The following is a 25,145-nucleotide window of genomic DNA, read 5'->3' as shown; positions in this document are numbered from 1 at the left end:
CCACCTCTCCTGACAGCTTAGCGGGACTCTGCAAAATAAACCATGACACTCTGACCAATGTAAGGAGAGTTTACTCGCATGTGACTTGTTTTAGCTCTTTTGGTCCGATTAGAAACTTTGCAGTGTGATAGCGAACCGCTCCAAGAGCAAAGAGCAACAATGTAACAATTGTAATCTCTGTTTCGGAACAACTGAATCGATTCACAGGTGTGAAAGCACTCTTAGACCTGGGTCTAGTGGACCCGAACAGCTTGTATGTAATGTAAATGTGTGGGGGGAGGTACATTATGGGGTCGTTGAAAATTTGTTCGGATTTATGTTCTGCACAGAAAATATGCCACAGCCAATGAATTTCAGGTTGAAAAAATAATTAATTGTTTAATTTTTCTTTTGAAAAAAAACTGAAAACTGGTCTCACAGACCTGAACACCATACAAGGGTAAATTTGCGAGGTCTTAAATTTTGTTCAAGTGTTGTCCAAAGTGTTTGACTGCAAAAAAGCATGAATATATTTATTTTCCTCCTAATATTAACAATGGTGTGCTCGATCCACGCTCCTGTAAAATACAAGCCCTCTTAAAAACTTAGAAAGGGTTTCGCTGTTTTGATATTTTTTCATGGCAAGGTTGACATTTGCATAGAATTGCTCATAAGCAGCCTGTTTTTACATTCAAAAGATGTTGTGGAAATCAAGATTTTTTTTGTCTATGAAAGTCAGAGAAAGATGAGGAATTGTAATATTTGACTTTATGTGGTAACGCTGTTAATGTGACTGACCTCAATTTGACCTTTGATTTTCTGACACACAGCAGTCCGCAGACGCTGATGAGTGGCTCTAACTCGATGCTGGGTTGTAGTCCTGGGACTCTGGCATCTGGTATCCCACTGAGTGGACTTTTACCTTCTGGCGGACTCATGTCTGGAACTCTGCCTGCCATGCAGCCTGCAGCTCCAGGAGGTAAACCCTCTCTGTCAATTTATAAACACGCAGTGCCAAAAAATGATCCTCCACTCTATTACACCAGCACTAGCCTGAACCATTGATGCAAAGTAGGATTAATCCATGTTTTTATTTTAAAGCCAGAGTTTATCAGAGTTTTGGTTTTGTTTATTTACTTTTTTTTTTTTTAAGTAAAATAGGGGTCAGGGCTTGATTTGGCCCATCAGAAGTTGATTGAATACTAGTGGTTTGATATTGTGATATATTTGATTAGAGGTGTGAACCTACACTGGTCTCACGGTTCGGTTACGATTTTTATGCCATCGATTTGGTTCAATTCGATATCATGGTGCATTGACGATGCTTTCCATACATAATTAGATTTTTTTCTTCACAACACAACAAAAAAACTGTATAAAAAAATCTATAATAAAAATCTATAATGGAGCAGTCAGATATATGAACTGTACCTTTAATTTGACCGGCTCAAAGAAAACACTCTTTTTGAATGTTTTAAACAAAACTCCAACAGATACACAGAAGACGGCTTGAGCATTTATACAAATAAACTAATGTAAATATTCTCCCGCTTCCATTGTCAAGCGAGTTCTTACACTCTCATGATTGGTCATTGTCTTCACACGCTCAACAGAAAGGGCTTTAAATTGGCTTCAACAGATTGGCTTTAGAAATGAAAGCGCAGTTCACCGATGAGTGACGTGGGAAAAACAGCCACGGTTTATATGCAGTCTATAAACAGTCTATATGCACATAATACACGGTTATCATGGGTAATCCGTAATAGACGCAGTGAAGAAAACTTGCACCATAGGTACGCTCGTGTCTGGATCAGCCAAGAGGAGATGAAAGGTTACATCACAAATACGCCAATAGGGTTTATGCCGAAGCATGCTAATAGGACTTTTAATTTGCCAGTAACCTGGGTTAAGCGCTTCCAGTGAACTGTGTGCCAATGCAAAAAATCGGTTTAAGGTCAGTTTCCTTTTAAAATCAGCGATCTCCACTGGCTGAGTGATATCTGATATAAAGTGGGTCTCAGACTAAAGATCTGCGCAGGACTAAATTTTGAATCCCGCTCCCGGCCGCACCCGCCAGGTTTTAGCTGGAACCCGACCGCTCCCGCTTATATTAAGCACTTGATGTCCCGCTGCCCGACCCGCCCCGTTTTCTATCCGCCGCGCCCGATCCCGCTAAAGAGCGGGGGGAGAACAAAACCGAAAAATCACCCAGTTATACAGTCCAGACAGCCTATTACAAGCTGTCTGTATAAACACACACACACACACACACATCTCTCATTCGCACGTGCGCATACATACACACACACACACACACTGCAACAAACAAGCTAAACACAGCATCGTGCTATTTCATTTACACACATACATACGCGTGCTCACTCGGGAGTCGTGATTTATTCGGAAATTTATACCCGCGCCGTAGAAATCTTGTCGGGTCCCGCGGTGCCCGCGGAACAGCCGCGGGAATGCAGACCTCTAGCTCAGACTGTACAAGATGCCCTGCATTAAATTACATTTTTCCCTGCCATGTCTTTATAATATGAGCATTTATTTTACCCCAGTATAGCCGCTAGCCTGCCGATTCTGATGAGAGTAAACGGCTTTTTGTCTCGTTTTACACTTGAACAACTAAATAAATGCCAAAGTTTATTTAACTGAATGTATTTTAGTTACATTATAACATAGATGCTGTAAAAGGAATGATATAAAATGGGAAAAAAAATCACAATAACAGGTTACCGGAAATGTATCTGTATGGGAACAACACTACCTCGGCATATACCCTATTGGTCAAATGTCCAAAGTAAAAAAGAGAGAGGCAGAGATGGAGTTATACAGCATTTCTCCCTAGTAGTAAAAAAGCGGCTCGTGTGCTGTACCTTCTTCAGTGTTAGTGAAAGACTGTCCAGCAAACTCACAAGCATTTTAATAAGTGGTCGGAGCCTTTTATTTACTTGCCCTCGCCTCCTTTGGCATAGTATTCTTTTGCAACACCACGTGTAGAAGATAAATGATGTCAGTACACAATAACCAGTTATGATTATTACTGAACTGATATCGAATTGTCCACATCTGCATAGTGGTGCACCGAGGAAACAATTAATTTTGACACCCCTATATATGATATAAAATAAAGTGATGTGCATAGACTAGTAGAGTAAACAATAAATTATGATTATTATTAATAATAATAATATTAATATAATTTAATAATAATAATAATAATAATAATAGGTTATTAAAATTAAATATATTGTAATCTAATAGTAATTTTTTATATTGATATAATATTATTTTAATTTAATAATACATTATTATTTTCATCATTTTTTATATTATTTTATTTATAATAGAGTAATATTTAATTTTAAAAAGTTGAAGAACAGTTTTGAATTGATTTTGATGGTAATGTTGTTTCGGCAGGTGGGCCTTTCGGTCTGAACAGTAGTCCAGGACTCCGGCCGCTCAACCTCCTCCAGGTAAGGAAGACTTCCCAGAAAATGCCTTTTCATAATGATCGCTCTGCTTTCCCCTCATTTTTATTTTCTGTATTTTGTTTTGTTTCAGCTTCCTACGGGACCACTGATATTTAACTCACTACAGCAGCAGCAGTTTTCCCCTCAACAGCAAAGCAGTCAGTCGGCCACATCCAGCCCTCAGCAGCAGGGGGAGTCGGTGAGTGTGTAAACGAACCAAACGGACATCAGCCGACTGTCCAGAAAATACATGCTGTGTTTTTGTGAGAGGGTGTTTTTCTTCACACTTGCTGGTGGCTGTAGTCGGTTTTGTCATTTCACAAAGGGTAACCGGAACTAATGCTGCACTCAAACAAACTATAAGCAAGTGCTGCACACATACATGCTTGCGTCATATGGTTAGTTTGGTCACTTTAGTTTTTGTCTTCATCCTCTGATTTGTAGCCGAGCAGCCAATCAGAGTGCTCTCTCTCTCCCTTTTCAACAAATTTAAATGTGCAAACACTGATTTTACACGCTGAATCGGCGAACGCTCGCTAACAAGAGGCAACACGTGGAGCACACCAATCAAACTAGCCTGACACAAGCTCACCAACAACGCAAATATTTTATTAGCCGAGTAAACGCAAATCTAATCTATCTAATCTGTCATCGTATTATATTTATTTATTATTAATTTATTTCCTGGAACACATTCTAATGCACAATTCATCATTTAAAAAATATTTTTACCTAGATTTTTTCTTTATATCCTAGTAATGTAAATGTTTAATTCATATCTATAGCGCATAGAAATAAAACAATAAATGTGCTTTAGTTCTTATTTACTGCAATTTAATATTTGAAGTCTCACAATTCCCTGTTCAGTTTCTTGCTGAACTAAAAAGAAATGAAGGCACACGTATCATTGAAAGCTCAGTGATTGGTCTTTCCTCTTTAAATCAGGCTGACGGGGGTCTGACGGCAGAGCAGGGTCTGTCAGCGCAGCAGACGGCCGTCATTAATCTTACCGGCGTCGGAGGATTCATGTCTCCTCAAGCAGCAGGTACAGACTAGCACACTGGACACACAAACACACACACACACATGCGTCTCATTCCTCTGCCAGTTCTCCAGTCCAGATACATCTCTAACACACACTAACACAACCAGTAGATATACTAATGCATTCAGATTTTGTAGCGTGTCTTACTAATCTCAACATACTGTGCCCTCCACTAATATTGGAATCCTTGGTAAATATGAGCAAAGAAGGCTGGGAAAAAAATCTTCATTGTTTAACCTTTCTATCTGTTGCACGAAAAATAACAACAGATAAACTGGATAAGACTAGAGGCTACTTCCCAAAACGTTTTATCAGCAGTTGATGTGGTGATTGTGGTTTTGGAGATTTTTTTGACGTCAAGATTCAACAAACTTCTGCATTTTTTCCCAGCTTGGTTTTGCTCGAAATATAAACAATAATACACTGCTCTTATTGAAAACAATCTATTGACATGCAGCAAATATCTTTAAGTATTTGTGTGCATAAATATTGGCACCCATATGAACTAGCTAAATATTCCCCCTCATATTTTGAGAAGGGTCTGGCTGCAGAGTTGAACTTGCATCTTTGGGCTTGCACGCTCAAGGCTGATTTCTACTTCTGCGTCAAACGCACGCGTATGCTACGGCGTTGACGCATAGCCCTGCGCCGTGGCCATCGGCGTCGCTGACGTGCACCTCTTAAAAAATGTAACTACACGTCGCAACAACGGGTAGCGCAAGCTCTGTGATTGGTCGGCTTGGTAGCGCTGACGAGTCTGGGCGGGACTGAGAGCCATGGAGCGTTTGTTTACAAGTGTGGAGTCCCGTGAAGGAGCTCCGGATGGAAAGTTTTGTTTTGTGTTTACCTCATAGTTAAAGTTGTTGCACGTCCGCCGGTTCCTGCCTCAAAATGAGCGAGTTTGAGCCACTTGTACAACCAGGAAGTTTTCAGGAAAAGCAAAACAGCAGCGAAGAAACTCGACACCGAGGAACATTTACACCTCACTGCCCATTAGCGTTTCGGAAGTGTAATGCAGACCAACAGAGACAGCGCGCAGAAGTATAAATGCACAGCTACGCGCGATGCATGCGCCGTGGGTTACGCCGGTCACTTGATGCAGAAGTATAAACCAGGCTTGGAATTTGCTTATAAAAAGACGTATGCGAACAACTGAGTAGGATAAACATTTGATCCGTTAAGAGGAAAATGCACATGATTTATAATGAGCAAACATTTAGCGAATAAAGTACAGCATGCACATCCAAAAAGTCATGCGATTTTTGTTTTAACATTATTTTTTACTTTGACTCATTGAATGTAAACAGTGCTTTTTTCTACAAATGTTTTGTGCGATATTCCAGTTTTGTCCAGTTTCTAATCACCTAGGTATACTACAAATGTCAGTGGGAATATACTTTAAAAATATTTAGCTAATTCATAGGGGTGCCAATAATTCTGCACATAAAGATATTTATTTTTTTATTAATTGCTCTGTCTGCAATTGATTCTTTTCAATAGGAGCAGGTTTTTTAAATACATATTTTGATCCAAATGTCAAAAGTTTAAATAATAAAGACATTTTTTCACAGTCTTTTTATGCTCATATTTCCCAAGGATGCTAATTTCAGTGGATTAGCGAATCAAAGTCAATCAGACCTGTTTAATTTTGATTATCTGGGTTTGTCATTTGATTAACATGATGGTGGATGCCACTTTTCCTCTTTCTGCTACATTCTACCTTTTATTTCCTGTGACCTCCTTCTCCCCTCCCTCTTTCGTCCTCTTCCTCCACCTTCCCGTCTGTCCGTGGTAGTGCTGTCCCAGCTGGGTTGTGGTCTGGAGGGGTCCGGGCCCAGCTTACCGTCCCCGAGGCTCCAGCAACAGCACCAGCCACAGATCCAAGTAATCCAGCAACTTTGACCTCATCCACCCATAGACACGTGTATATCAGGCTGACCTTTGACCTCTCTTACCGACCTTTTCAATTCAAACCGAACAAAACAAAAAAACTCTGACCGCTATTATTGGAAATTTGGATTAATTGTCATTATATATTTATAGAATAAAACAAGTATTAAACTTTTACTCAAACCCATACCCAATAGGAGTTTCAAAAACAAATCCGCTGATGATAAAAGAAAATGAGGAAATTCAGAAAGGAAATGTATCTCAAAATGACCTTCAGAATTTTTTTTTCTACAGATAAGGATGCGCACTATATACCGGCTATATTGATATTGCCTAATAATTGCTATTTATAATGTTATCAAATTATAATGATAATATTGTAAATAGCAATTAATTAGACAAATATCTTGAGTTAGTAAGACCGATAACTTGGAATTAAGCGGATATTTTAAGTTATACCGATATCTTGCAGTTAGTTAGACTGATATCTTGAGTTAGTTAGAGTGATATCTTAAGTTAGTAAGGCTGATATCTTGAGTTAGTAAGACCGATATCTTGCAATTAGTTAAACCGATATCTTGAGTCAGTTAGACCGATATCTTGCAAATAGTTAAACCAATATCTTGAGTCAGTTAGACCGATATCTTGCAATTAGTTAAACCGATATCTTGAGTCAGTTAGACCCATATCTTGCAATTAGTTAAACCGATATCTTGAGTCAGTTAGACCCATATCTTGCAATTAGTTAAACCGATATCTTGCAATTAGTTAAACCAATATTTAAGTAAGTTAGACTGATATCTTGAGTAAGTTAGACCGATATCTTGAGTTAGTAAGACGATATGTTGAGTAAGTTAGACTGATATCTTGAAGCCGATAAATTATGTGTTTTTCACTGGTTGAATTACTTCAATTGCTTGCTGACTGCCTCTATTATTTTACTGATGTTTAGATTTTGATTCATTTACAGTGACTTGTTTGCTTTATTTATGCATTTTTGCAGGTCAGACGATTGATTTTATTTATATGAACAAAAGTTTTCCATTAAAAAAAATTATTGATTAACAAAGTTCAGAGATCAATCCAAACTTTTCTGAAGTTTGGGTTTAAAAAATAAAATCAGTTGTTCTCTGTTTGTTGGCCTTTTATGCAATCTTAAAGAAAAACTTTTATTTACATAAATCGGCTAAGATATCAGTCTTCAAATCTAAACAGACAAAATGACCAAATTGTAATGTAATGTGCATTCGTATAGTGCATTTATTGTGTATGGCCATACACCCGAAGCGCAACACTTATCAGTTATTGGTATCGGTCGGAAATTCCATGTTCAATCCCTATCTGCTGGATACATTTTTTGGGGCTTTTCTTTCAAAATTACCAAATTGTAATGTGTAACGTGTATTTATATAGCACATTTATTGTGTATGGCCATAGACTCGAAGCTCAACATTTATCGGTTATTGTTATCGGTTTCGGTCAAAAATTTCATATAAGTGCATACCTATCTGCAGGTCCAACTTTATTTTCATTTCTTTTAAAAGGACCAAATTGTAATGCACAATACAAATTCATTATTCATTGAAATAAAAGCCAAGGAACATATCATTTCTCTGTACAATTTCTTGAATTCTAGAAGAATAAAATGATCAATTTCTTTTTAAAAATTAATCTTATCTAAATGATCAAACAGTACTGTCTACAAAATAATGGCATCAAAGGTCTGGTGAAAGCCGGTGTGGGTCAGTCTGTAATATATGATGTCTATGCTTTCAGTCTTTAGATGAAATCGCTCATCACATCAGTAGTTTCTCTCCTGCCTCTTCTGACCGATGTGTAAACGCTTAACGATTCTTCTCTTGCCATGTTTGAGTTTCATTCTTCTGTCTAAGCTTTTACCAATACTATTTGCATAAAATGTCACGCTTGTGCCATCGTCATATCTCTTAACAGCTTATTGAAAAGCATGTTTTGGTTGCAGATAACAAAATCTTTAAAACAAAACTCCAGGAAGTCTTAATATCATTTGGTTCATTTGTAAGCATGACACATTTGTGCTATTTCCCACATCATCACATTGATTAACTGAACACGCATGTCATGCATCTGATCCCATTAGCTCAAAGTATACTTTAGTTTTTACATGTATGGTAGGCTATGTGTACAAATAACGGCATTAGCACTGTACATTCACAGCCTGTTTTTTTTATTTATTTTTTTAATATGAAATATCATCGGAAGAAAAAGACTTTAAGACTTTAAATGAAATGCGTGAAATTTGATCTGAACGCATCAACAAGCATAGCAGCCAATGAAATCTGAGCATTTGAGGAAATACTTGTATACAGTTGAAGATGTACCTTCCTGTGAAATTTCAATTCTTTTTTTTCAAAATATTTCCCAAGTGCTGTTTAATAGAGGGATTTTTTTTCAAGACATTTTTAACCATAATAGTTAAACTAATTTCTAATAACTAATTTCTTTAGGCTTGTAGTTTTTAAACATTTTAATAAACATTTGTTTTATTCCAGACAAACTAAAACAAATGAGACTCTATTCAGAAGAAAAGTCTAATAATCACTCCTCTGTTAAACATAATTAGGGAAATATTTGAAAAAGAGTAAAAAAAAAAATGTACAGAAGGGCTAATCATTCTGTCTTCAACTATATGAGATACGTTGGTACGTCGGGAAACGTATAAAAGCATTAGATGTCAAGAAAATATTATCAGGCATGTATGGAAGCATCAGACATTATACAGGGTATACACAGGGATCAGAAAGTGACATCCTATATCTTTTTAGACTCTTTCAATACATTTTAAAACCTTATAGCCATTTTAGGTTTCAACCGGAAACATTGGCAACATTACAGTAACTGTATCTTACAGTATATTTAGTAAATACTGATTGAAATACTGATCAGTTTAAATGAATTTGGATAAAAGCGTCTGCTAAATGACTAAATGTAAATGTAAATGTGAATTCATGAAAAGTCAGACTCTCATTTCAAAGACATACTCTCAAAGACACTGATGCATTGATCAGGATTTTTCATGGCAGACTGCCAAATTTTTAATTTTTTGACTTTTATTTACAACTAAATTGGAGGATTTTAGGAAAGCTGAAACATTAAAAATATAAATAAATATAAATAAATAATAAATAAATAATAAATAAAAATAAAATGAGTATGTAATAAAATAGGGTTCATTTATGTATATATTTAGACTGATTGTCTTTATATTTTCAGCTAATAAAGCATCGTTTCGTTTTTAAATGACACAGGTGCACAAATTTGTGAAACATTTACACGATAGATTCCCTATGTAAATTTACTACAAAACGCATTTTAAAATGTCTCCCAAGAAAACCAAAAACCCCAAGAGGACAAAAAACAAAAGATTCAGCGGTAATAAGTGCATGCATGAGGGAATTAAAGGGACAGTTCACACAAAAATGAAAATTCTGCAGTCATTTACTCACTTTAACCAGGCCTGTTTAACACAGATTAAGATATACTCAAGTATTTTTTGTTCCTACTATGGATGTTATTGGTTGTTATTCTTCAAAAATTTTGTTTTGTGTTAAACATGACCAAAAAAAAAATCATAAAAGTACCGCTTGAGTGAGTAAACGAAAGTTCCATTTTTGGGTGAACCGTGCCTTTAAAAAAATGTCTGCAACTGTTGTTTAATTGAGGACAACTTTAACTTATCCATCAAAATAAAAGTAAACAAAGGGCTAGTGCGCAAACATTGTGCTTTTATGCTATCAAATTGAGTATACTTTAAAAGACATGTTATTAATATTAAAATGTATAAATTAGAATCTACTATGTAAAAAAGCTGAAGTGTACTTGTAGTTTACCAGCCCAACAGTTCAATTATTCCCCTTTTAGATGCAAGTTGAAGTTGCTGTCTTGCTGACACTAAACAAGAGCATGGCTGTGTGTCCGTACATACTACAGAAGAACTCCCAAACAACAGCTGCATTGCACTTTTACTAAAGGGATAGTTCACCCGAAAATGAAAATTTCCTTACCATTTACTCACACTCAAGTGATTCTGAACTTTTATCAGTATCTTTCTTCTGTTGAACACAAAACAAGAGATTCTTGGAAAAAAGCAGCCATTGACATTTATAATCGGAACATTCCCCCAACATTCTTCAGAATATCTTGTTTTGTGTTCAAAAGACGAAAAGTGAAGCAGGTTTGAAACAAGTGAAGTAAATGAAGACAGAGTTTTCATTTTTGGATGAACTGTACCTTTAAACTGCCCTTTTTCCAAGGCTTCTGCTTCATTCTTTCCTGCTCTTCGGTTTGTCATTCACATTTTCCTCCCATTGAATCGTTCATTCCTCCTCTTTCCAGCTTCTGCAAACACTGTTGATTTCTGTGTTGCATTTACTTTCACTGCAGTATTTATGAAGAGAAGTTTTGATTTCAGCAGCTCTGCTTTAGTTCAAACTCTTCCTTTAACTGACCTAGTTCATTATCTGTTAATGACCTTTCATTTCAGTTTCAGTCTTGTAGTAATATCACCTTTGCTGCTATCTAACACTTAAAGATTTATTTAAATGTACGCTTAACTGACAAAAATGGTGCATTATATATGCCAATGATATCTAGTTTGTCAAGATAAGTTCAGCTTTAGATAAAAATTATATTTACGTTTAGTTATTTAGCAGACGCATTCTTTTGATCTGTTATTAGGTTTTATGATGTGTTATTGTTATGATCATTAATTGAAATGCACTGAAAAATGTGTTTGTGGCACGGTGACCGTTAAGGAGTTGATAATACTGTTAAAGGTAATATTATTTATAATACTATACACTCACCTGCCACTTTATTAGGTACAGGGTTGGACCCCTTTTGCCTTCAGAACTGCCTTAATCCTTCGTGACACAGATTCATCAAGGTATTCCTCAGAGATTTTGGTCCATATTGACATGATGCAAATCTCCCGTTCCACCACATCCAAAGGTGCTCTATTTGAGTACAGTGAACTCATCGTCATGTTCAAGAAACCAGTCTGAGATGATTCGCACTTTATGACATGGCACGTTATCCTGCTGGAAGTAGCCATCAGAGGATGGGTACACTGTGGCCATAGAGGGATGGACATGGTCTGCAGCAATGCTCAGGTAGACTGTGGCGTTGAAACCATGCTCAATTGGTACTAATGGGCCTAAAGTGTGCCAAGAAAATATCCCCCACACCATTACACCACCACCACCAGCCTGAACCGTTGATACAAGGCAGGATGGTCCATGTTTTGTTGTTTTTGACACCTAATTCTGACCCTACCATCCAAATTTCGCAGCAGAAATCGAGACTTATCAGACAAGGCAACGTTTATTGAATCTTCTATTGTCCAGTTTTGGTGAGCCTGTACGAAATATAGCCTCAGTTTCCTGTTCTTAGTTGACAGGAGTGGCTCTCGGTGTGGTCTTCTGCTGCTGTGGCCCATACGCCTCAAGGTTGGATGTGTTGTAACGAGTGGTTATTTGAGTTACTGTTGCCTTTCTATTAGCTCAAGCCAGTCTGGCCATTCTGCTCTGACCTCTGGCATCAACAAGGCATTTGCGTCCACAGAACTGCCACTCACTGGATATATATATATATTTTTTAGACCATTCTCTGTAAGGCCTAGAGATGGCTGTGCTTGAAAATCTCAGTAGATCAGCAGTTTCTGAAATACTCAGACCAACCCGCCTGGCACTAACAACCATGCCACGTTCAAAATCACTTAAATCACCTTTCTTCCCCATTCTGATGCTCGGTTTAAACTGAAGCAGATCGTCTTAACCATGTCTACATGGATGAATGCATTGAGATTGGCTGATTAGAAGTTTGCGTTAACAAGCAGTTGAACAAGTGTACCTAATAAAGTGGCCGGTGAGTGTATATTATGTTGTGATGCCTAAAATCTTTTCGTAAACGAAATATTATAACATTTTAATCATCAGCTCTTTCAAAAAATAAAAATAAATGAATAATTAAACACAAGCACAATTTACATTAATGTTTAAAAGTTTGCGGTCAATAAGAAGCTTATTGAATTGAAATGTCACATTACAAGTTAATCTAATAAAAAATATATTATCTAAAATATATTGTAGTAAAAGCTAAAACTATATTTATTTTTGTAATACATTGTTAATTCTTGGTACAGAACTTTAGGTAAATTAATAAAATTATTTTGCTCATTGAGATATCTTGGCTGATAATTACAACAAGAATTTAATTAAATATGTTTACTAGATATTTTTAATAAAATGTGATGATTCTTTGAGGGCCAAAAGAACTGCAGTACAATTTCATAGTATAATCGTCTTACTGACTGAACAAACAGTAGTGTATGTCTTGAAATAACTTTTTTTTTTCACTTTTCTTTTTGAGCAAGGCTAATTTTTCAAGTCTCCTAGTGTTCATTGGTTGACTTGAACCATTTTTAAATCCATTTAACCGATTGCTTGCTCTTGCGAGGTTAAATTTAGCTTCGTATAATAGATTAAATCAGATTTGACCATTAGCATTTAATTCAGTAAAGGCTTTTGATAAATTTCCTATTTATAGCTAGTCTTCATGTAACAAAACCAACAGAAAATAAATAATTACTATTTTCTAGGCTTATGTTCTTAGGATTTATACTCTTATTGTAGCGTAACAGCCAAGAAACCCTGCTGCTGCACCAGGAGTGATATTACAACGTGAATGAGAATCAGCTTTTTTCAGAGGGCACCTTGTAAAATAAGCCTTTGATAAAATAAATAAATAATAAAAGAGTTTTCAATTAAGTATTTAATAACAAATATTCCTCACATTAAGTCCAGTCATCGTTCAAGTTAGAGCTGCACAATATTGGAAAAATCAGATATTGCCATTTTATTTTTCTGTGATTTAAATATGACCATACAGTTTCACAGGATTGTTTGAATAGCTCTATTTGACAGTTTTCTGGGGAGTTTAAAATGATCCATATACAGAAATTAAATAGTCACAATGCAAAAGATCGGTCCGAAGCTTCAGATAGGTTTAGATCAATTTAATGAATCAAATGGATAAAGCATACAGGGCCCTGGGTGGCAGAGAACAGCCGCACAGGCAGTCTGTGTCAGCTGCGCGCACTAGAAATCAGGTGGAACCGCTACTCTGCACAGAAAAAGTTACACACAGAACACGCAAGAGAGAGGGAACCTGCACCCTGCCATCCGTGCCTAGAGGAAGCAGCGCAGCCTAAAGGAAAGATTTGTAACATTTCGCTGATAAGTTCTTCGTATTCAACTTTTCTTATCAGACACACGAAGCCACAGCTGTTCTCAGGCAAGGTTATAAGAGGTTAAGCACATAAGGTTATATGAGGATAAATCAGCATAAGTTCATGCAATTAGTTAAAAACAGAATTAAACTATTAATGCATAGGACAAAGTTAAAATCATCAAATTCCTTCAATTACTTTTGCTTGCTTGCTTGTACAAATATCCAAAAATGCTTAATCAAGTAGTGATTATTGTTTTGTTTTCACCTTCAGAAGAAAGTCAAAATTAAGTTTAGTTTTTTCTTAAAACAAGCTGAAATATCTGCCAATTGGTAAGTAAAATAATCTTGTTTCTGCTTTGAAATGTAGATTAAAGGACTAGAAACAAGAGATAAATTCTATGAAAAAAAATTCCTGTATAAACAAATACAATTAATCTGTTACACCCCCAAACTTCATAATTTTTTTGCACTCAAATGTTTTAAACTCTATTGAAATGCTCAGTTACAGGCCTTAAAACACTCCATCACAGATATTAAACCCCATGCGTTCTCTAGCTTTTGGTCAATTATAATTCAGACTCAACATTGCAGAACTTGTAATCTGTCTATTGCTGAAACAATTAATTGTGCAGCCCTAATTTAAGTGCATGATTAGGTTTTATCACTATTTTGCATGATTAAATGGAAGAGTTGCCTCTGAAGCACAGTTGCTGTTAATTGTTGGTATAGTTTAACATGCAAAAAAAATCATTATCTGTTGCTCTTCCTTTTTGCACAGTTGCAATTCTTGCAGCACCAAATGCAACAGCAGCAAATGGGTATGGCAGTGGGGGCGGCAGCACAGGCGGCTCTGCCACGCCCACATTCCGCCAACCAGCCAAAAAGTAAACGGAAGCGCAGCACGCCGCAGCCCCTCTCCAAATCATGACCTCGGCCCCGCCAACAACCCGGACATCAACAAACAGCACTGTGCTCCATCTGCAGCATTTCACAGACTGATTGCAGCTTTTGACCGGACTTTTTTTTATTTTTTACATTACATCAATAGGAGTGCAGGAATTTCCCGTCTGACCTCCCTCAGGCCAGATGAATAGATGTACTCACAGCGAGGATTTATTTTAGAGCAGGGGGACCTTAAGAGTATTACAGTATTTTAAAAGAAATACAACATTATGAAATGTAGGGTTCTCCACACCATGCTGTTTATTCTCCTTCCAAACGAAAGCCTGTTTGGCTGGACCCTACGCACACTAATAAGGGCCGTGCAGATGTGCCTCAATCACCTGTTGCTCAACTTTACCAATACGAGGAAAATCTCTCTTCTGCTGGGGGTCGGAGCGATAGAGCGCCTCGTCCCAGCATGCAAGTACATGTGCGGTTTTTATACGGCACATTTTAGAAAACTATGGCATTTTGTTATACTGAAAGTGGAGTTGATGATGTATATTCTTATGGAGAAAAAAAAATAAGTCTAAACCATGTGAGTGGACGACATTTCTGAACACTGAGGCAGAATTTTTGTAAATGGTCTTTGTTGGCAGTTTTATTGTGATAAAAAAGAAAGTATATATTGACAGTGAAAATACAACTTTTAGATAAAAAAACAAAACATTGTGATTCTGTGTTTATTTCATGGTCTTCGTGCTCTCGTGGACTTTGTCCAGCAGTTTTCTGATCTCTTTGTTTCTTGTAATGGCTCTGTTTATGCAGTGTTGTAGCTTCTCGCCGGATAACGATGTCCCACCTGAAGCATACAAACGAAAGTTATTTATAAATTCAAACTAAATTATAGTTTTGGATCCAAAATGGGTCATTTGAATTATTTGTGTGAATGCGATGAAGGCTTAAACTCATGCTGTCAAAAGAATTGTTCACTCAAAAAAAAAAAAAAAAAAAACCTTTTCTGTGTATAGCGTGTTTGTCTGAAGTATAAAGCAGGATTTATACATTCACTCGGTTCCAAAGCGGGAGCCTCAGCTGACTCTGTGCACATAGATTCTAGTTGTGGAGGCTTTCAAATATCGTTGTACTATTATTTGTAAGGGTGTGTTCACACCAGAAGCGGATAAAGCGTTAAGTGATTTACATGTTAAGTCAATACAACAATATAACGGGAGATGACTTTGCTAAATTATTGCGGCAAAAAATATATAATTTATTATTTTTTATTAATTAATTCAATTTTTCAGTAATTATATATATATATATATATATATATATATATATATATATATATATATATATATATATATATATATATAGAGAGAGAGAGAGAGAGAGAGAGAGAAAGAGAGAAAGAGAAAGAGAGAGAACGATTGATTGATTGATTGGGTTGTGGATATATGCAAAACTTTATATACAATAATATTACTTAAAAAGCTTTGGACCACATGTACACAATATATATGGGTCATACTTTACAATAAGGTTTCAATAGTAGGTTTCAGCCGTTAATCATGCATTATTAAAATGAAAAAGTTAAGAACAAACAACTTTATTTCCATTTACAAACATGAACAAATACTGTAATAAATGTATTGTTTATTGTTTGTTTAATTGTACATTAACTAACATTACCTAACACCAACCTTATTGTATAGATACTTATACATTGTTTTCTTTAAAGATTAACTAAAGGACATCATATTAGTTGTTTTGAAGTAACATGTTAAGTTACAAAAAAAATGCTGTGCACACCAGCAGCCAAAATGAAGTCTTGCGCACTAAAAATAAACTTCCGCCAATGTTGAGATTGTCATATTTGCCATGTGCACCCAAGCAAACTTAACATTACCTAGCATATATACATCAGCCTTAAGCTTCTCGTTGTCAATGCACTTTCACTTGTTTTTAGAGTAATAATGATGTAAGTTTCTTTCACAGGCTGGTCATTTCGCTTCAGAAGACCTTAATGTATTTTGTGTTGCCTGTAATTGACTCTTAATGGCCAGTAGCTTCTGTATTGCATGTTATGAACCACAATTTCAGCTAAAAATCTTCTTTAAAGTTCCTCTGAAGAAAAGAAAAGGCATGTCTTCAAGGTGAGTAAATTAACTGCAAACTATCCCTTTAGCCAAGTATGCTCAAAGGGGAGTAGAAGTATAATGAGAATAATAAAAAACTGATGGTAAATCCACATTTTAAAGCAGATGTTTTACTTTTCTCTCAGTGATCAAGTCTGTTGCCTTTTCACTTCAGATGAGTTTGCATCCCTGATACTTTAAATAACCTGTATTGTGTTAACCTGGTTTGTGAACTGCACAGAGTCTATCCTCCTCATCCGTCACCACAGTCATTAATGCAGTACACAAGCTTTCCTCTTCCGCCGTGGGGTCAACTATAATGATGGAGCTGCATAAAAATACAATCAAAAAGGTAATCTGTCACACAATGTCTTTTAAAGGATTTTTAATAGTAATCTGGCCTCCATGCTTTCTTTCTGTGGGTATGTTTACATGACAAAGATGTAAAAAATAAAATAAAATTGCGCCATTTGAAATTTTGGCATACAATTGGAAAGTTCATCAAAATCTTCATTTGAACTGATCAGAATAAATGAAATGTGTAAATTGGCTGTACAGTGCATGCCAGGCCAGTAGATGGCGGGTCAGTTTGCAAAGAAGCATCCGTGCCCACATGCTTCTGTAGTCTGCCATGGTTGTTTTGGTTGTCAAATAATCAAAAATGCATTTAGACTGAACTCAAAATACACGCTTTAGCATTTTTGTAGTATGCAACAACAATACTACAATATTTACAAACTTGTTGCACTTTGAAACCTGTCTTGAAATGTTTCAGGCTTTCAAAAAATTGAAAACTGTGTAAACATACCCTAATCAAACATCAACCTATACTGCATTTGTATAGTAGGGAAGTATGTGAATTACTCATCAAATACTGCAAACGATGAGCCGACTGGGTGCCGGTTGATCTTCAAGCGCCTCTTCTTCTCAATGTCAACTTCTGCTAGATCTGTCTCTTTGTTTATGGTGACTTCAGGGAGTTGTGCTGAGAAATATGATCTTGTTAGTGGTCATAACAGCTGAAGGAACTGTTATATAGGGAGAAAATGCCCTCACCGGTTTTTAAAGCTGCCAGCAGAACTGTGATGCAGGCGTCAAGTAAGTTCCCATCGTAATCCAAACACATAATATCACAGTACAGCACCCAACAAAGCTGGAAAATAATCAAACGTCAATGAGTCAAATGATGAATAGGGGCTTTTAAAGTGTGAACATTAAGTTTAATACTGTCGTTGGCAGTTCTAGCTTAAATGGCACCCTGGGCAAACCACCCCATATACAGCCCCTAGTTTGCTTTCACCAGCTTTTTTTGGTTACACAAAAAGAATAGCAAACTTGCATGTGCGAATGTAAATGGCCCCTAACGTCTTTATTCTGGGATTACCACTCTAAATTAATACGCTCGCATAAAGTAAATCGTATCTCAAAGCTTACTGGGCCACAGATTATTTTTACTGGGGAACATTTTTGTTTTTGTGCATCGTCTCTCCGTGGCGCCCCGAGCAAGATGCCGCCCTGGGCAATCGGCCATAATGCCTATGACTAAATCCACCTCTGAATACAGCTTTAGGTTTTTTGGCATATAATACAATAGCTAGGTTTCTATAACTCTGTGTTCATGTGCTTTTTTTTTTGTTCACAAAACCCTCGAGTACTTTTGTTGAGATTTTAACAGATTTGTGTGTGTTAGCATCAGTTAAGACAATGTTATAACCTGTTAGCTTTCATTGTGGGAAAAAAATGGATAATTTTGAGCTTTTGTCAGCTAATTTCATCTTCCGGGTTTAAAATTATTTTTGGGGTGGGATAAAAATCGGCGGCGTAGCGCAAAACTGCAAGTGCAAAGATGACGCGTCGGTTTCTCATTATTCATAGCTGAGATTTCTTATCCTATGAGAAGAGCCTGCTTCTTAATTATTCATGAGAGCGCATGCTTTCGAAGGCAAGGCAGACCTGCCAGTGCCAAGCTGTATGACACTGACCCACGGCACACAGTATTTAGCTGTTCATGAAGGCTCGTATGTGTTTGTTTCCATGATCCACTGGGTTTGTTGCATGTTTTTCCCCGTGATGCTGTCAGCACTGATACAGCAAAGCTGTTTGTGTGCAGCAAACATTTTTGTCGGCAGAGCAGTCAGAGAATTGTAGAATGGCGGATGTTGTCTTTTATCAGGAGTTCGTTCACATTTAGACACATCGCCATGCTGCTGTGTTTGCCTAAATCCTCTTGATTACCAACAGGGCTAATGGTTAAAATAGACAGGGCAGAGACCTGATGCACTGGGTCTACATTCAGACCTATGATTCAGACCCAGGATTGAGGGTCCTTATTAATGGTGTTTATATGAACGCGATTATCTTTATAATAAAATAAATTGTGGCTTTCTGTATATGAAATTACAAATAACAAATGTAGCACGGCATTAAATTACTCAAATCGAATCACTTTTATTATCATTTATTGTCTTTTAATGTCAAGTGATTTGATTTGAGTAATACTGTTGAGTACTGTTTATTTCTTTGCATTTTAACTTTGTAAACTAAAATCATGCATCTCCACACGGTTTGTCTCATTTTGTGAGCTAACTGACAACAGTTGTTCGCTCCCCTCCTTCTCCCCTGCTGGCCACGCCCACTCCTGCCCTTTGCTCGCTTGCTAGCTCCACGCCCATTATGATACATCTTTTGAAAAAATTCTGAGGTAGACCCGAACCGAAAGTGGGGGGTGTCATAATCCTTAAAGTATCACATCAGAAGTAAGTAATACAAATGACAATTTTGCATAAAAATCCCAATAATTAGCAAAACAGTTATGCTCACGTAAGGTAGTTTTGGACTGGTATGAAAAAGGGTTAATGCGAATAATTGGAGATGATAAACTCTAATGTAGCTAACATTACATATAGCCAATCAGCTTCATTATGCTTACATTGTTTAATGTTGGTTGCTAGGCAGGGCCGGAGCAAGCTGAACTGCCGCTCTAGGCAGAGGACGATCACGCCGCCCTCAATCCCAATGTGAAAACGAAAGTGACCGGTTATGAAAATGAAGTGAAGTGAGGACCTCTTTTCCGGCGCACTATGCGCGGATATAACTGAGGACGCGCGGGTGCTGAGGGAGGGAGGGAGGTGTCAGACACCGTGCTCTTTATTCTGCCACCCTATGCGCGGATATAACTGAGGACGCGCAGGTGTCGCAGACCTCAATTCTGCCGCCCGACACGTGGGTGCTGATGGAGGTGTCGCTGATGCCACCCTCTCAATTCTGTCGTCTATGTGCGAATATATCTGAGGACGTGGGTGGTGAGGGAGGTGTCGAGGACATAACTGAGGACGCGGGTGGTAAGGGAGGTGTTGCGGACACCGCCCACTCTATACTGCCGCCCTAGGCGGCCGCCTAGGTCGCCTCTATGGACGCGCCGGCCCTGTTGCTAGGTTACCAATACTACAGCCAGCCGCTCTAACAACTTGATGGAAACAAGTCCCAATGAAAACCTTGCTACTGTAATCTTTGTTTTTACTAAGCAAAAACTTAAGCCTATAATTTTTTACAATAATTTACACAAGACACTTACTTATTGGCAGTATACCCATTCTCAGAACAATAATCAGAGGACATATTAAAATCATTTTGGGGCTTATCTGTGATTCTTGCCACTTTAAATGTGTTATCCACTAGGCTTTACTCAGCAATGTTCATCAAATTAAAGGGATAGTTCACCCAAATATTTTAATTCCGTCATCATTTACTGACCTTTGTTTCTTTATTCTCTTAAACACATAAGGAGATATTTCACAAAACGTTGGAAACCCCTAACCCTTGACTTCAATTGTATTTGTTATTCCTATTATAGAAGTCGATGGTTACAGGTTTCCAGCTTTCCAGCTTTCTTCAAACAATAGAAAGAAACTCTAGAACCACGTGAGTAAATCTTCATTTTGGGGTGAACTATTCCTTTAAAACTCCCTCCAATTGTTTTTTTTTTATACATTTGAATATGTGCAGGCCAGAATAGGTATGCCGTTTCATTTTTAATGAAATATTTGTTACGCTAAATGACAAAATAAACATTTCACCCATAATATTTGATGCCAACACCAGAATCTAAGCTCACATCTTTGACTCGTATATCTTTATCTATTTATTTACTGTGTCTTACCTTAGCTTTTTCAATGCACAGTTCCTCCAAATTTATTAAATCGGAACTGCAAAGTAGACAACAAAATCCAGCATTGAATATGGAAGCATCTTTGGATTTGCTCAAATTTCTAATAATATTTTTGTCCTTTATTTAACAGAGTAAATATGGTTGTACCTTTCGATGACATCTGCGATGAACTGGCTGGCAGCCTGTGCCTGTTCTCCTGGTGGACCAGCTCTGAATCTGGACGAGCACAGCGGGGGCAGATCTACATTTGGGACTTGCAGATGAACAAGGAACTTGAGTGACATTTCATACATCAGTTACCCATTTATAAATTACATTCATGACAGTTTATTCATTTGACAATGACTGTTTATTAATAGAGCACAATTAAAAACAACCCAAGCTGACTAATGTGCTTCACAATAACTAAAAACCACAAACAACAAGAGTAAGTCTAAACAAAAACAAGTTTGAAATAAAGGAGGTTGTGATTTTGTGGTGATTTACCTAAATATCCTTTATACTGAGCCTCAGATGGCGGCACAGCCAATTCCTGCAAGAATAAAAAAGCTGTAACCTCATAATCAACACTCATATAATCATTTTTAAGAAATGGGGAACGATTCGTACAGCTTTTATCCCACAGATCACGGTAGTGTTTCCAATTTTCACCAGTGCTGATCCATCGGCTGTAGATATGGAGTCTGAAGGGGCAGATTTTATAATAAAAATACACATCTGGATTTCTAAAACATTGAAAATTATGGTCAGACTTTACAATAAGTTTCCATTAACTAATCTATTTACTAATTAACAATACACGTACTACATGTATAATAATAATAATAATAATAAACTTTATTTTTATATAGCACCTTTAAAAGCAGCATCTCAAGGCACTTTACAGACATAACATGTGCAGCAGTAAAAGACAAGAATAAATGCAATATATATATATATATAAACTTATAAAAATAAAATAATAACAGATCTAAAAATCATATAGAAGTAAAAAAACAAGTGTTAAGAGATGATTTTCACAATTACTCATGGATTCTGCATTGCGAATATCAGAGGGTAAAGTTCCACAATTTACGTGCCAATGAAGAGAATGCTCCCATAGATTGAAGCCTTGTTGACTGAGCAGTTAAAAGACCAGCATCAGACGAGGGTAAAGCACATCTAGGAGTGTATGGGATTAAAAACTCATATAAATATTGTGGTGCAAGACCATTCAGGGCCTTGTACGCAAGCATGAGGATTTTAAAATGATTTTAAAACTGACAGGAAGCCAGAGCTGATTTTTCAAAATAGGGGTTATGTGCTCTCTTGCACTGCTCCTAGTCAGATTTCTAGCTGCTGAATTTTTTTTACTAATCGTAACTTGTTTAGGGTAGCTTTTGTTTATTATTAAAAGTTTGGTTATTATTATTTGGTAATTATTAAATAAATATAGTGCAGTATATACACTAATGTACTAAACACTTTACTGCACTAGGACTGTACTACTATTTAATTATTACAGTAAAATAATGCATTAATACAGCATTTCCCAATACTGGGTTGCAGCTAAAAGGGCATCTGCTGTGTGAAACATATGCTGGATAAGTTGGCGGTTCATTCCGCTGTGGTGACCCCTGATGAATAAAGGGAATAAGCCGAAGGAAAATGAATGAATGCAGTACAATAAATCTTGCGTTCAGTCTTCTGTTTATTTTTATTGTTCTATATTTCTTATTGCTGTTGGCATTTAAGAGCTGAGCGGGACTCTGAAAAATAAACCGTGGAACTCTGACGTGACCTGATTTAACTATTTTAGTCCAATTAGAAACTTTGCAGTGTGTGAAGCGCACTGCACCAAGAAATAAAGTGCAACATTGTAACAATTTTAATGCCTGTTTCGGAACAAATTAATCGATCCACAGGTGTGAAAGCACCCTAAGACTACTAAACTAATAAGCAGGTGTGGGTTGGAGCCATAGACTGTAAAATATATGGACGTAGTATCCGTGACGTCACCCATAGGTTTCTAAAGAGCGCAAAAGAAGCCACAAGTAGGCGCGGCCAACCGTCGCCATTTTGTTCGCGCGTCATCACACCCACGGCGGGATACCAAACAAGAGCAAAGAGGCGGAGAGTGAGCGGAGCTACAGACACCTGCTAGCATTTAGCTTGGACCTGGTTCAGACACACTTTACTTTGGGAGAACGCTTAATACTTTATCACCTGTGACTCGTTTGTATTCTGACCACTTGTGCTTGGTTGTACACTATATCAATAAAGTGTTTAGTCTTTTAAAAACACTGCTGTAATAAATTGAGCCACTAAACATTGTTCTTATGACGTTTTTAAACAGGAGGAAAACGCGAATTACTTACAAACTCTTCATATATAGTCTGTGTTAGTTAATGTAGGACTATTGATGAAATCCAGCATAACACTGTATGACAACGCTTCAGATGACTGTTCTAGAGCCTACAGCTAATCAATCTGTCAGATTCAGAAGTGCATTACAGCTCTAAATATAAACGATAAATGATCTTAAATAAAACAAATACATGTACAGAGATGGTATATAAGTATATAACTTTACTCACATGGGAAACGGAGGCCACGTGAATGGTTTGTGAGCACAATTAAGTGCCCTCAGCATGCCATGCCATCTAATAATTGTAGGAAACAAGTCCAAAAGGCAGTTGACCGTGTAAAGCCACATAAAACAACGCAGAAATACGATAAATATGCCGAGTTCAATGGCTAACCTGCCGGATTCAGCTGAGGTGACGTGACGGCGACTAACGAGACCTAGCTGTCAAGTGGCCACTCCCTTAATTATGCAAACTTAATATAACTTAATATAAAGGAAACGGATGAGTTATAAAAAAATTCACCCCCCTCACAGTTGTCATGAAGGGTAATATTAGCTGTATTAACAAAAATCTTTTTTTGTAGCAGGCTGCAAACACCTTTTTTTCTGCTGTAAAGTTGGCCATTCTAACAGTGGGCTCAATTGAAATTTGCTCTGTTTTGGAGCCAGGAGCGGCCAGGACTAGCGGAATTTCGCATGAATTGCAGTTTTAGTTACTTCCGTATTGGCTTCCTGAGAGAGAGCGGGAGGTTGCCGCTTGGTTGGAGCTAAACTGTGCAGAGCTGTGGCCCTCCAGCAATTGAGTTTGAGATCATTGACTCGTATATCTCCTACCAGAGGGAAGCAGTTCATAATGTGAAAATAAAAGATGAGTTGGATCATTCAGAATCCTTTCCACCTGATTAAGGACACAATTCTCTTATAGAACTTAAGGATTACAATATTAATCGTGCCCAACAATTTTCTATTCTGTCTTTAAGAGATGCATCTTCTTACATTTACACTGTACATATCACACTGTGAAACCATGCCTGACAATGTTTTCAAGAACAGCTTTATAAAACAACAACATTACAAGCGTCTTAACTGCCCCACCAAGAAAAAAATGAATGTCGCTAGTTAACGCACTCAATGCATTTTTTTCAACACGTCCCATCATTTCTAAAATATCAACCTATCAAATGATTGATGATAAAAACACCAGAAATAATACATATACGTATGAAAATATGAAGTTTAAGACAAATTGATTTTTTTATATTTAAAATAAAATCTTAATTTTTTGAAGTATGGCATAAATACTTCAGATTCTCTCATTTAACATGTTTTGTTGTTGTTGTTTTTTTTAATAAAACCAAAATCAAATGTAGTAGTGCAACAGAATGCTGTGTGTGTAAACCATTATATAAAACAGTCATTATTTAATACAGTCAAAATATGGTCAAGCATTTGGTAGAGGTAAAGTTACTCCATAAAACAACCCAAACTTACTAATATTTAACGTCGTGGGTCTAAACTCTCCCAACTCCCTTCCATCTGGACGACAGTTTTCTTTCTATTGAATATTAGGGTTTAAAAAAATCACTGAACATTAACAATTTATAACAAAAAGAACTTTATAACTACCACAATCTAATAAATATTAATAAAGATGAACTCTCACCAGAAAGCTCCGGTGATATTCAAGAGGCTCTGCGGTTCTGAAATAAACAATAACACAACATGATTCAGCTGAAATAAAGTAGCGAAATCATCACCTCACTATTTAGACACCTATATAAATCATTAATAGTGATATAAAAACAATTTGCACATGTAGCTCACTTGAAACCAGCCGCCATGATGTTTGGAAGCACCACGTGAATAACTGCAGTGACGTAAAAGCGAAGAACTTCGCGTCCTCCGCTCTGGTGTGTGGCGCTATTTCAGTTGGTCACGGCGGAAT

General features: G+C 36.9%; 2 protein-coding genes across 32 annotated transcripts in view; one reads left to right on the top strand and one right to left on the bottom strand.

Moving 5' to 3' along the window:
• supt20h (SPT20 homolog, SAGA complex component) overlaps positions 1-15,271 on the top strand; it is a 40,907-nt gene extending 25,636 nt beyond the window's left edge. For 8 of the 31 annotated variants that reach the window (XM_087271083.1, XM_087271076.1, XM_087271085.1 and 5 more), the window contains exons 19-24: positions 810-958; positions 3,406-3,461; positions 3,550-3,657; positions 4,404-4,503; positions 6,299-6,387; positions 14,441-15,271. In XM_087271083.1, coding sequence (XP_087127209.1) covers positions 810-958; positions 3,406-3,461; positions 3,550-3,657; positions 4,404-4,503; positions 6,299-6,387; positions 14,441-14,590 — 652 coding nt within the window. In that variant the 3' untranslated portion in view covers positions 14,591-15,271. Of the gene's footprint in view, positions 1-809; positions 959-3,405; positions 3,462-3,549; positions 3,658-4,403; positions 4,504-6,298; positions 6,980-7,025; positions 8,334-14,440 lie in introns of those variants that run through there. The other 23 variants (XM_087271096.1, XM_087271088.1, XM_087271098.1 and 20 more) reach the window with 5 other exon arrangements.
• Positions 15,178-25,065, bottom strand: exosc8 (exosome component 8). The gene is given in 11 exon segments (NM_001002865.1): positions 15,178-15,406; positions 16,907-17,013; positions 17,550-17,670; positions 17,742-17,838; positions 20,845-20,890; positions 21,001-21,106; positions 21,340-21,385; positions 21,463-21,536; positions 24,692-24,755; positions 24,864-24,900; positions 25,025-25,065. Coding segments are annotated over 11 exon segments (834 nt in total). The 5' UTR covers positions 25,042-25,065; the 3' UTR covers positions 15,178-15,287.
• Between the last annotated feature and the right edge of the window lie 80 nt (positions 25,066-25,145).

This window comes from Danio rerio, chromosome 10, assembly GCF_052040795.2.
Source record: "Danio rerio strain M-AB ecotype USA chromosome 10, GRCz13ab, whole genome shotgun sequence".
In the NCBI taxonomy this organism is placed as follows: Eukaryota; Metazoa; Chordata; class Actinopteri; order Cypriniformes; family Danionidae; genus Danio; species Danio rerio.
Note: the sequence above shows the minus strand (reverse complement) of the source record. Positions and strands in the feature narration are given on the sequence as shown.